Genomic DNA, 11984 nt, shown 5'->3' on the forward strand with positions numbered 1-11984 from the left:
TGTCCTGGTAGCAATGATACCAATATAATCGCAAACTTCGAACAAATAATAGAGATATTGTCACGAAGCCAAAGACGACGCAGTTGTCTTTAAGGAAAACACGTTTATTGGACCGAACTTGTGCTCCCCTAACAGCTCAAACAATACACAGGCAGTGAAGCAGCAGTCAACAAAGTGACGTGCCCAGGCGAGCGTCGGCGAGTCGAATACTGCGGCGTCTGCTCTGCGGTCATTTATCTCTCGGCGCGAGGGCTTCTCGAACAGTCGAATTGCATCGAGAACACTGGAAGATTATTCTAGGCTGGTTAGTTCGCGACACTCTCTCTATCAAAGGAGATAACACGTGCGGCATACAGAATGGAACATGCACTTCACTTGGCCGACGGATAACACAGTGTTAGGATCGGCCAACACAGGAATTCCTCGCAAGCAAGGTGTGCGTGGATGAATCACCCAGAGGCACGAGGAGGCAAGAAACCCTGGCGCCAGCGGCGGCGGCGGTTTCAAGTGGCGGCTTCTATATCCTCGGTTCACCCGACTCTGCGGGTCACTTCTTTTCTTCATACACGTATGAAAGAAGGGTCCACCGAAAGGAAGCTGCAGTTTCAAGTGCCCAAGCTCTTCGGTTTCCAACCGTCGGCGAGAGCAGGGAGTCGCTCGTCTTCACGTGCTGCGAGCCGAGTTGAAATTCCGTTCTCACGGGGCCTCCAAAATGAAGACTTGCGCAAAGTGGTGCAACTCCGGCACATGACACGATCCATGACGTGGATATTCACCCTTTCCATCGACCGAGTGGTCCGTGTGCATCAGCCACGCCTCATGTCGTGGGCGGTCATCAAGTGTCGTCCACTGCCCACCTGATTGGACAACCTGTGTGAAGTTAAATTCCCTAGCCAGGGATCTGGGGAATACGAACTCTATTTAAACGACTGTATTCGTGTTATTCTTGTTCTCCTGTCTCGACTGTCATGATGTAGAATAAACCTCCTGTACAGTTTCCTCCTAAGCAGTCATCTCGAGTCTTTAGTCCGACACCATGGCGAGCCGGGACCTGCGGGCCTGAACGAGTCAGACAACCCAAGGGCCCCTCATCTCTAACACTGGTTGGCAGCAGCTGGGATGGACCGTGCCTCATCGTGCTGTCTCTGCGGGTGAGCGTTTGGCTTTTGCTATGGGATTCGCCAGGCTTCAGATTTTGAGAGAATAATCTTGCACTGGGAATCAAGCGCTTGTCAATTGAGAAGGGTTAATCTCACGACATTGCTTGGAAGCAGAGCCAAAGCAAAGCAGAGAAAGCGGGGTCATGGACCTAATGAAATTGCCAAAGTCGGACTTGCTCTTGTTATGCGAGGAACTGTCAGTAGAAGTGCCAAGCAAAATAACGAAAAAAGAGCTGTGCAAGATCATTCCTAAAAGCGTCGAGAATAACGACGAGCTTGTACATGCATGGAACTTGGTTCTAGAAGCTAAAGAGAAAGCGGAACATGAACAGAAACAGAAACGACTTCAGGAAGAATCTGAACGAGAGTGGGAGAAAGAGAAGGAACGGCAAAAGTGGGAAGCTGAAAAAGCGGAAAGAGAGCTAAAGCGACTGGAGCTTGAAAAGGAAAGACGAAAAGATGGTGGTAGCGCGAGAGCCGAGACTCCTGAAAGAACATGCGAGGCAGTATCGTATCGGATGGATAAGTACATGCATCCATATGAAACTGGACGGGACATAGGATTGTACCTAGGAAATTTTGAGAGAACTTGTGAACGGGAGAACTTTGCTCGCGGTACTTGGACACAACGGCTTCTGACACTCTTGCCATGTGAAGTAGCTGAAGTGATAGCGAGACTTAGTACGGAGGATGCGGCGGATTACGAGAAAGTCAAAGCCAGCCTGCTGAAGAGATACAGGCTTTCAGCTGAAGCTTTCCGCCAACGTTTTAGAAGCTCAAGCAAAGGCGACAGCGAGGGCTATCCGGATTTCGCGTATGGCCTTAAGACTAACCTTTTGGAGTGGCTTAAGGGAGCAGGGGCCTATGAAAGCCGTGATGGAGTTGTCGAATGCATTTGCCTTGAGCAATTTTATCGAAGCATCCCCCAAGCGGTGAAGCTGTGGGTTCAAGACAGGGAAAATGTCGGCACAGTTGAAAGAGCCGCAGAGCTAGCGGAAGAGTACGCTACTCGCAGAAGGTTGAGCACAGATGAGAGTGCATCACACGCTAGAAACGTGACGCGGAGTCATGTTCCCAGCAAAAAGAACCTTTCTTCGAAAAGTTCCGTGCAGGCGGAGGCGCCAGAAAGAGTGCCGGAAAAGCGGGAAGATCATTCTAAGAGAGAGGGTGCAGACAAAGCAGGAAAAAAAGAGTTTGAGGCTAGTAGGCCACTTCGCTGCTACAACTGCAATGGTGTCGGACACTTTGCAGCCAAATGCACCAAACCTAGGGTAGTGTTCAAGTGCGTCGATGATAGCGACGAAAATCTAGAGCTCCTTAGGCCATACATGCACAAACTGCAAGTCAATGGAAAACCTTGCAACGTGCTTCGGGATAGCGCCGCAACGATGGACGTTGTCCATCCGTCCTACGTTGCAGCAGACGATTTCACGGGGGAAGTCGCATGGATAAAACAGGCGGTGGAGGAACACAGTGTATGCCTGCCAATGGCTCGGGTGAGGATTTGCGGGCCGTTTGGGGAGCTGATCACTGAAGCCGCAGTCTCGAAGGCCCTGCCACTTCAATACCCTTACCTCTTCTCAAATCGATCGGATCGATTGCTTAACGAGGGAGGCCAGAAACTCGGAGAGGGAGTGGTGCAAGCTCTGACAAGGTCTGACAAGGTTGCGGTAAGCGATGCGTGTTTTGATCTTGTGAATAAGTCGTCAGTGTGGCCGAGCGGGTGCTTATTCCGACAATTTGATGGCACCCTGCGGGAAGACCGTGCGCTGAAGCCCTCCGAAGTAAACGCCCCATGAGTATTTCTTTTTACTACCAAAACACACGAGGCCTACCGACAAAAGCGCAACAGTTCTTTGATAATGTGGTTCTTTTCGATCACGACGTATACTGCATTACTGAGACGTGGCTCTCAGACCAAATTGCTTCTACAGATTACTTCCCGGACGAGTACGCTGTCTTTCGCCATGACAGAGACTACGAACACACCGGTCAAAAGTACGGTGGAGGAGCTTTAATCGCCCTGCGAAAGTCCATGGTTGCGTTTCGCCGAGCTGATCTCGAATTGGGAAATGAATGCGTTTGGGTCGAAACAAAGACAAACCGCGGGAAAAACCTGCTCATTGGCGTGTATTATATGCATCCAACTCTAGACTTCCCCGCATTCGCGTCCGTTTTTCAGCACCTCTCAGAAAGTATAGACCCTGGAAAGTACAACATTCTTTTATTCGGTGATTTCAACGTGCCCGGCCAGTGGTGGAATCCCGGGGAAAATGTTGGCAATTCTACCAAAGCCGCTCACTTGTTTAACTTTTTCTCATTCGCTGGATTGGCATATGCTGCACTTCCTCCTAACCCCGCAGGAAATGTCCTTGACATCGTCTTCTCCAACTTGACCTCCCTAGACCTTAAACACGCTCGAGAAGCCCTTGTTCCGGTCGACCCGTGGCATGAACCATTCACTGTCACGGCTTTACTACCGGTTGCCTATGAGCGGCGCATGGAGACCCCATTCTTTGATTTTCCCCGTGGCGATTACAATGCCCTCTACATAACGCTCCAGGAGACGAATTGGGAGCCAGTCTACACATCGCATAATGCAGACGCAGCGGTGCAGCTGCTCGCAAAAATTGTCCAAAAAGCAATGGACGAGCACATACCAAAAAAGTCTAAGCGCCCTCATCAATTCCCTTTCTGGTTCAGCAAAGAACTCCGCAGCGCGCTGCGCAGTAAGCGTCGATTCCACAAACTAAGGAAAGCTAAAAACGACACGTCCGCCGACACTAACTTCAAAGAACAGCGCTCACTTGTGAAAGTGCTGCTCGCTCGCGACAAAAAACATTTTTCGGACTTCACAGAATCTTCGCTTACCCGATCCCCGAGCGACGTCTGGCGGATCTTTAGCACGCGCACAAGAAAGGCCCCTGAGAGGATTACTCTGCAGGATGGCGACACCATCGTTTCCGACCCAGCCAGCATTGTTGAAATATTCACAAAACACTTCTCGTCCGCGTACTCCTCGTCACGCGACAGCGGCTTCCCGCTTCGGCTCGCGCAGATAGGTGATGTCATACACACGCCCAACATAACCGTTGAGGATGTCACGGCTGCTATCCGCAGCCTACCTTCGAAGAAATCCTCAGGCCATGATAACATCCCATGCTTCATTGTAAAAGGCTGCTCTGCCATTTTCGCGCCGTTGCTCTGCCACATTTTTTGTCTCTCGCTTGAAGAGCGGCACTTTCCGACAAATTGGAAACCCGGCGTTGTTTTTCCTCTCCATAAGTCCGGAAATGCGTCGGTGCCTGGGAACTACCGACCAATATCTCTCCTTTGTTCTTTCTCAAAAGTTTTCGAAAAAGTAGTACACCGTTATCTCTTGTCCAAAATCCGGCCCCTCATTCATAGTAATCAGCACGGTTTTATACCTGCCCGGTCCGTCGAATCAAACCTTGCCTGCTTTCTGAGTGACGCCAGCAAGTACATACTTTCACGTCAACAAATGGATGCCATCTACTTCGACTGCAGCAAGGCCTTCGACCGCGTAAACCATGATTTGCTCCTTCGCAAACTGTATTCTTATGGCTTGGCTCCTGCTTTCTGCGAGTGGTTTGCAACCTACCTCAAACAGAGAACAAACTTTGTTCAGTACGCTGGTGCTAAGTCTCGCAGCTTCACTGTACCGTCCGGGGTTCCCCAGGGCTCTATTCTCGGTCCTTTATTGTTTAACTTATTTGTGAATGATGTGCAGTTAATTATAAAGCATTCATCTCTATTGCAGTTTGCAGACGACATGAAACTCTATCGCGCAGTGGGATCACAGGCGGACTGCGCCCAGCTTCAACGCGACGTACAAGCAATCTCCCTCTGGTGCAAAACTAACTACTTAGATTTGAATCCATTGAAGACGGTTACAATTTCATACACTCGAAAAACCTCTCCTTTAACCTTCCCATACCACCTCGACTCTCTGACGATAAGAAGAGTAAGCGAAACACGTGATTTGGGCGTTCTGATGGATTCGAAACTACGATTCACACCGCATGTAAACTACCTCGCACGCTCATCTCTTCGGACTTTGGGCGCTATCTCTCGTGCAACAAGGGACTTCTCAGGAGGTTCGTGTTTCCTTGCTCTGTACAAAGCCCTTGTACTCCCAAAGCTGGAGTTTGCATCGGCAGTCTGGAACTGCATGAGTGCGTCGTCGTCTTTGCGCTTGGAAAGGGTTCAGAAAAGGTTCACGCGCATCTTCTCTCGCCGCTACACCCTACACGAGAAATACGCTTACAAGGATGTCATCAAGCGGCTGAAGCTCGAAGAACTGGAATCTAGACGCACAAACCGCGATTTAGTGTTTTTGTTCAAGTGTATCCACTTCAGATTCGACAGCCTGAAATTAGTGAGCTCTGTTCGGCTAAGGGCACCAATTCGAGCTCTCCGCCCCCACCTTTGCTTTGATGTGACCACCTCAGAGATGCTGTCTCCAGTGTGCCGTGTGCAACGTGTGTACAATGATGACTTTCGTGCATCTTTGGACGTCTTTTCCGGCAATGTTAACTCTTTTAAACGCGCCCTGAAAAATGCATGCATTTGAAGCCGCTGTTGCCCATTCAGTATGGTATAGAAGTTATCTCGTGTTCGTGTTTTCCCTTCCCTTCCCATTTTCTACACTTGCACCGTTTGCCGTACACATACTCCCGTGCACCTATGTATGTGTGTCCGCAGGTGTGTGTGCATGCATGCACGTGCGCATTTGCCTGCACTTGTTCACCTTCACATGCACCCGCGTGGGCATGCGTGTATGTATGTTTTGTTTGCACTCACGAGCGTATGTGCCGTGCATACATATAAATTTTGCTTTATATGTACTTATTACCAGTATCCACGTTCCCCAGTAAGTTACGACGGTGGATTGTACTGAACTTGCGTGTATGCCAATGTACTTTGTAGTATACCTTGTCACAAGCCCTGTCTGAGCGCGTGCTAATGTACCTGACTGTAATCTCAATTCCTTAAATGTATAAATTGAGTGTGTGTGTGTGTGTGTGTGTGTGTGTGTGTGTGTGTGTGTGTGTGTGTGTGTGCATGTGTGTGTGTGTGTGTGTGTGTGTGTGCGTGCGTGTGTGTGTGTGTGTGTGTGCGTGTGTGTGTGTGTGTGTGTGTGTGTGTGTGTGTGTGTGCGTGCGCGCATGCGTGCGTGCTTACGTGTGTGTGAGTGCGTGTGCGTGCCTGCGAGCACGCGCGTGTGCGGTGGTACTATGTACTTTGTGATCCCTGCACTTCATAACCAGTCTCCATGTTTTACCGTTTGTTTATCTGTGTGTCGCCCTGTCCTTTTTGTGTGCACCACCCAAGAAGGCCTAGTGCTGTTGGTGGGCACCACCCAATAAACAATAAACAATAAACAATAAACAATAAGACTCGCCAGCTCGCCTCTCAGTTAAGCCAGATTCCCGAACCTAAGGTAGCCAGAGAGGCACGTGCCAACCTACCATTGGAAACACTTGAGGAGGAAGAAGTGACGGGTTGTCAAAGGCAGACAGATGCACAAGGCTATGACCGAACAGGGACGATCACTGAGCCAGCAAATGAAGCAGAGAGCTCTGAAGGGGCAGTGTTATCTCCAGCTTCACGCAACTTTGATCGCCTTCTTAAGGTTAACCGGGAGTCACTAATAAAAGAACAGAGAGAGGACCCCACTTTGGAGAGATTGCACGTTACGGCCAAAGAAGGCATTGCTCGACGCAATATAACTGTGCATGAGAAAGGAGGCTTACTGTATCGCCACTACCAGGACAAAAATGGCAAAACACTCGATCAGTTAGTCGTGCCTGAAAGGTACAGAGCGGACATTTTGAGTCTGTGCCACGGGAATGGCTGGTCAGGACATTTTGGGATAAACAAAACAAAAGAGCGGCTGCTAATGGAATATTATTGGCCAGGATGTTTCAAAGACGCGGAGCGCTATGTGAAATCATGCGATGCGTGCCAGCGTGTGGGCAAATCGGGGGAGACATGGAAGGCTCCACTGAAAATTGTGCCACTAATCTCGGAACCTTTCCGTCGGCTTGTAATAGACACAGTAGGCCCTTTGCCCAGGACTAAGTCAGGCTACAAGTACCTGCTTACTATGCTGTGTCCAGCCACAAAATTTTCCGAAGCCATTCCGTTGAAAGAACTGAGCTCCTCAGAGATAGTTGACGCTCTTCTATCGGTGTTCGCGCGTATAGGGTTTCCGGCCGAAATCCAGACGGATCAGGCAACCGTTTTTACGAGCGCTTTGACTACCACGTTCCTAGAGAGGTGCGGAGTAAAGCTGCTACACAGCTCAGTGTATCATCCGCAGTCTAACAGTGTGGAGAAATGGCATTCGGTTCTAAAGCGGGTGCTACGTGCTCTGTGCTATGAGCACAAAGAGGACTGGGAGGACTGTCTGCCGGCCACATTATTTGCTTTGCGTACGGTTCCCCACGAAGCTACGGGTTTCACCCCAGCGGAACTTGTGTACGGAAGAGCCCTGCGCTCCCCCCTTCGAATGCTGAGAGAAATGTGGGAGGGCACAGGAGAGAACCAGACAGTGGTAGAGTACGTGCTTCAACTACTGGACCGCCTTAACAGTACGAGGGAGATAGTAAACCGCAATATGAAAGCTTCCCAGGAGGCTTCCAAAGTCTACTATGACAAAAACGCCCGCCTTCGAACTTTCCGCGTGGGCGATCGCGTCATGATTCTTCGGCCATCGAGGAAAAATAAGCTGGAAGTTCACTGGTACGGTCCTGTAGAAGTTATGCAGAAACTTTTTGAGACGAATTACGCGCTAAAGATTCCAGGAAGAGGGAAGCAGGTGAGAATTTATCACTGCAATCTCATGAAGCCGTACATGGAACGCAGCGGGATCGTAAATCTAATGCTAAACGAACCCGAGGAGCTCGATAGAGAGATTTTGGATTGGAAGGAGAACGCAGGAGATAGCGTCAGCGTGGAGGAAATCTTGGCTCTTTCTGTAAATACAGAATCTCTGAGTTCGGGCCAGATTAACGCTCTAAAGCGGCTGTTAAGCGAATTCGCTGATCGATTCAGCAGCCGTCCAGGAAAGACACACCTCCTGACGCACGAAATAGAGCTCACGTCTGACGAGCCGATACGGTCAAAACCATACAGGGTATCTCCTCGGCAGAAGGAGATAATGGAAGCTGAAATACAGCGCATGCTTAACTTGGGGGTAATAGAGCCAGCTGAGAGTGACTACACCTCACCGCTGATTTTAGTTGAGGCACCAGGCAAAGAGCCTCGTCCCTGTGTAGACTACCGAAAGCTGAATGCTATTACCAGGGACCAGCTATACCCGATTCCCAACATAGAAGAAAGACTAGAAAGAGTGAGCGGCGCAAAATGCATTTCCACCCTCGATCTCGTGCGCGGATATTGGCAAGTACCGCTCTCAGAAAGTGCGAGCAGGTATGCCGCTTTTATCTCGCCGGTTGGCACCTTTCGACCCTTAATGCTTAGTTTTGGGCTGAAGAATGCCCCCTTCAGTTTCTCGAAACTCATGGACATCGTACTCAGGGATATGCAGGGCTTTGCTCTCCCTTATTTGGACGACGTCGCTATATTTTCAGAAACGTGGGAAGAGCATCTAGAACACCTTAAGAGCGTGTTTTCTAGGTTGCGAGAGGCCGGACTAACTATGAAGGCGGAAAAGTGTAGGTTTGGTTGCGCACACGTGGCTTACTTGGGCCATGTTGTCGGCCAGGGAACTAGGAGTCCATCAGAGCTAAAAATTGCTCCGATCGTGGCCTTTCACCAGCCTCGAACTAAGACGGACATTCGATCCTTTCTGGGACTGGTCGGATATTACCAGCGGTATATCCCGAACTATTCACAGCTGGCAAGCCCCTTAACTGACGCGTTACGAAAGGGAGCACCCACTGAAGTACCCTGGGATGCCGAAAAAGAAAACGCATTCAAGAGTCTGAAGGCACAGCTCCGAACCCCTGACTATTCTAAAGAGTTTATAGTCCAGTGTGACGCCAGTGATAGAGGAATGGGTGTTGTCTTAAGCCAAGTGGGCGACGACCGCGAAGAACACCCGATTCTGTACGTCAGCCGTAAGCTGACCTGTAGAGAGAGAAAACGTACAGCGCTTGGGAAAAAGAGTGCGCCTGTTTAGTATGGGCGGCGCAGAAGTTGTCGTGTTACTTGTATGGAGCAAAGTTCATCTTTGAGACCGACCATTGCCCTCTCACGTGGTTGAGGCAAATGTCCCCCAAAAATGGTCGCTTGCTCAGATGGAGTCTAGCTCTCCAGGAGTATAATTTCTCTGTACGCTACAAGAAGGGAAAACTGCATGCGAATGCTGATGGCTTGAGCCGACTGTTTTGAAGTAACTTAGTTGGATCGCCTCCGGGGTTTCTTTTTATTTTAACCTAGTTTAGGGCAGTCGGCCAGTGGCGTTTTCTACAGGACCTATACCCTTGCTTTGGCGGCACCAAAATTCAGCCAAAATCAAATAGCTTCTGTAGTAAAGTGTTTCGTTGTCGCTGCAGGAAGCCTGGTGGGTCTTTGGCGAATTCTGAACGCTTGCGTGTGGGGCGGTGCAGTGTTGCATGGGATAGCCCACTGGTGCTTTCCTTTGTTAATGGTTCAAGATCGTATGTTCCTTGGTGGAAGACGGCCCCTACACCCAGTTCCAGGCTCATCTCTTCCTGCCCAGCGGTCGTCAACGCTGGCCATTCGAGATTTTTCGGGCCGCGGAGGAGCTGTTAGGATCGGCCAACACAGGAATTCCTCGCAAGCAAGGTGTGCGTGGATGAATCACCCAGAGGCACGAGGAGGCAAGAAACCCTGGCGCCAGCGGCGGCGGCGGTTTCAAGTGGCGGCTTCTATATCCTCGGTTCACCCGACTCTGCGGGCCACTTCTTTTCTTCATACACGTATGAAAGAAGGGTCCACCGAAAGGAAGCTGCAGTTTCAAGTGCCCAAGCTCTTCGGTTTCCAACCGTCGGCGAGAGCAGGGAGTCGCTCGTCTTCACGTGCTGCGAGCCGAGTTGAAATTCCGTTCTCACGGGGCCTCCAAAATGAAGACTTGCGCAAAGTGGTGCAACTCCGGCACATGACACGATCCATGACGTGGATATTCACCCTTTCCATCGACCGAGTGGTCCGTGTGCATCAGCCACGCCTCATGTCGTGGGCGGTACATCAAGTGTCGTCCACTGCCCACCTGATTGGACAACCTGTGTGAAGTTAAATTCCCTAGCCAGGGATCTGGGGAATACGAACTCTATTTAAACGACTGTATTCGTGTTATTCTTGTTCTCCTGTCTCGACTGCCATCATGTAGAATAAACCTCCTGTACAGTTTCCTCCTAAGCAGTCATCTCGAGTCTTTAGTCCGACACCATGGCGAGCCGGGACCTGCGGGCCTGAACGAGTCAGACAACCCAAGGGCCCCTCATCTCTAACAACAGATAACATAGCCCGGCGCAGCCGTTCGGCAAAAACAAAACATAAACAAACAAACCCAAAACATGGTTCGTGGCAATATCAAAGAAAACACATGAAGCAATTGGGACTCCCTGGCCACTTTCCGGAAACTTTTCTATGACGTCACAGGGTCTTGTCTATGACGTCACAGGGTCTTGTTTGTGCGATTGGCGGTCACCGAACAAACCCATCGCTAATAAAACACATGACTGGACGATTGTAGTGGGGCCTCTAGTTCCGTTTAATCGCATCACCTGAATGCTAGCAGGCAGTTAACACTCTGAAAATTACGTTTTAGTGCTGGCCCATATGGCGTCACTCCTGCCCGTATTTGAAGCCCAAAATCTGAAAGTTGTTCAGTATTTCTAGCGTTTTTTTTTTCGGTGAAGAAAAAGTCTATGGTTGCTACAAAAGGAGCTGTGTAAGGTACCGAAGCCTAGTCATTTCAAATTAAGCAAAGTTTTATTATGTCTTCGTGGCATCCTTTAAAGGAGTACTCACACGAAATTTTTGTGTTACGTTTTTTTTCGCTGCTATGCGTGCGTACCAGCCCACTAATCATAGAATGACACATTAGACGGTCGAGCGCAACGTAAACATTCATTAATGGTGTCGTTTAAGGAACTTGGAGCCCCTGGAGAGCGCGACATATTGCCCTCTTTTCTAGGGCACATGTTTGCAATGCCGTGGCATATCCGGCCATCTTGTACGCGGCCCGTGTCTCGACTATTGATGCAGGCTCAGTGGCCAAGCTACACCGGTTGTTCGCGGTTTTCGTCTGGAGATCCACGTATGAACCCATGCGCCGCACTAACATTTTCTGGAGTGCCGAAGCCGGGGGTCTTGGGCTCGTTAACATGGAACTTAAACTGATTGTACAGAGATTTGTGTACTTCCGAGATCGCAGTGATGGCTTTCCCCAGGTGGTTCTCCAAACTGTAGGCGCCCTACACCTGGCCCCTTGGCTCGTTACAACAGCAGAGCTCGCACATGACGCCCGTGCAACAGGCTTTTACAGGGAAGTGAAGGTGGCACTGGCCCTCTTGCAGGAACTCTTCTCCTGGGAGTATTTGTGAGCAGTGAAGCCGAGGAAGCTCTACTGGGATTTGGTGGAACAGACCCTCCCACCCACCTTGTACCACTCCTAAAGGCCGCCTAAAAAGTGACGTCCTACGGCGTGTGCGGAAGCTCCCCGTCCCAACAAGTTCGAAAGATTTCTTCTTCCGTCTGCACGCAGGGATACTCGCAACTAAGGCAAGGCAGGAAGAGCGGGGCTTCTTCCTCCCTGGAGGGGCCAACTGTCTGCTGTGCGGGAGGCGGGAGACGGGAGAGCATGTA

At 50.1% G+C, this 11984-nt stretch overlaps 1 protein-coding gene across 1 annotated transcript; it reads left to right on the forward strand.

Annotated features, from left to right (window-relative positions):
• The first annotated feature begins 978 nt into the window (after positions 1-978).
• Positions 979-11722, forward strand: LOC144175762 (uncharacterized). The gene is made up of 4 exons (XM_077704779.1): positions 979-1456; positions 1493-2824; positions 6580-7155; positions 11696-11722. The coding sequence occupies exons 1-4, from the start codon at positions 1304-1306 to the stop codon at positions 11720-11722; spliced, it is 2088 nt and encodes a 695-aa protein (XP_077560905.1). The 5' UTR covers positions 979-1303.
• Positions 11723-11984: the final 262 nt, after the last annotated feature.

This window comes from Haemaphysalis longicornis, unplaced genomic scaffold (genome assembly GCF_048455015.1).
Source record: "Haemaphysalis longicornis isolate Haplotype H1 unplaced genomic scaffold, Haemaphysalis longicornis Haplotype H1 scaffold_3, whole genome shotgun sequence".
NCBI lineage: Eukaryota > Metazoa > Arthropoda > Arachnida > Ixodida > Ixodidae > Haemaphysalis > Haemaphysalis longicornis.

What these genes read in the sequence shown, in the direction of transcription:
- LOC144175762 (XM_077704779.1), top strand. Translation starts at nt 1,304, where the DNA reads ATGGACCTAATGAAATTGCCAAAGTCGGACTTGCTCTTGTTATGCGAG. An exon ending in CTCTGACAAGGTCTGACAAG is followed by an intron (nt 2,825 to 6,579) that starts GTTGCGGTAAGC and finishes ATAAACAATAAG; the next exon opens with ACTCGCCAGCTCGCCTCTCA. An exon ending in CATGCGATGCGTGCCAGCGT is followed by an intron (nt 7,156 to 11,695) that starts GTGGGCAAATCG and finishes GCCCTCTTGCAG; the next exon opens with GAACTCTTCTCCTGGGAGTA.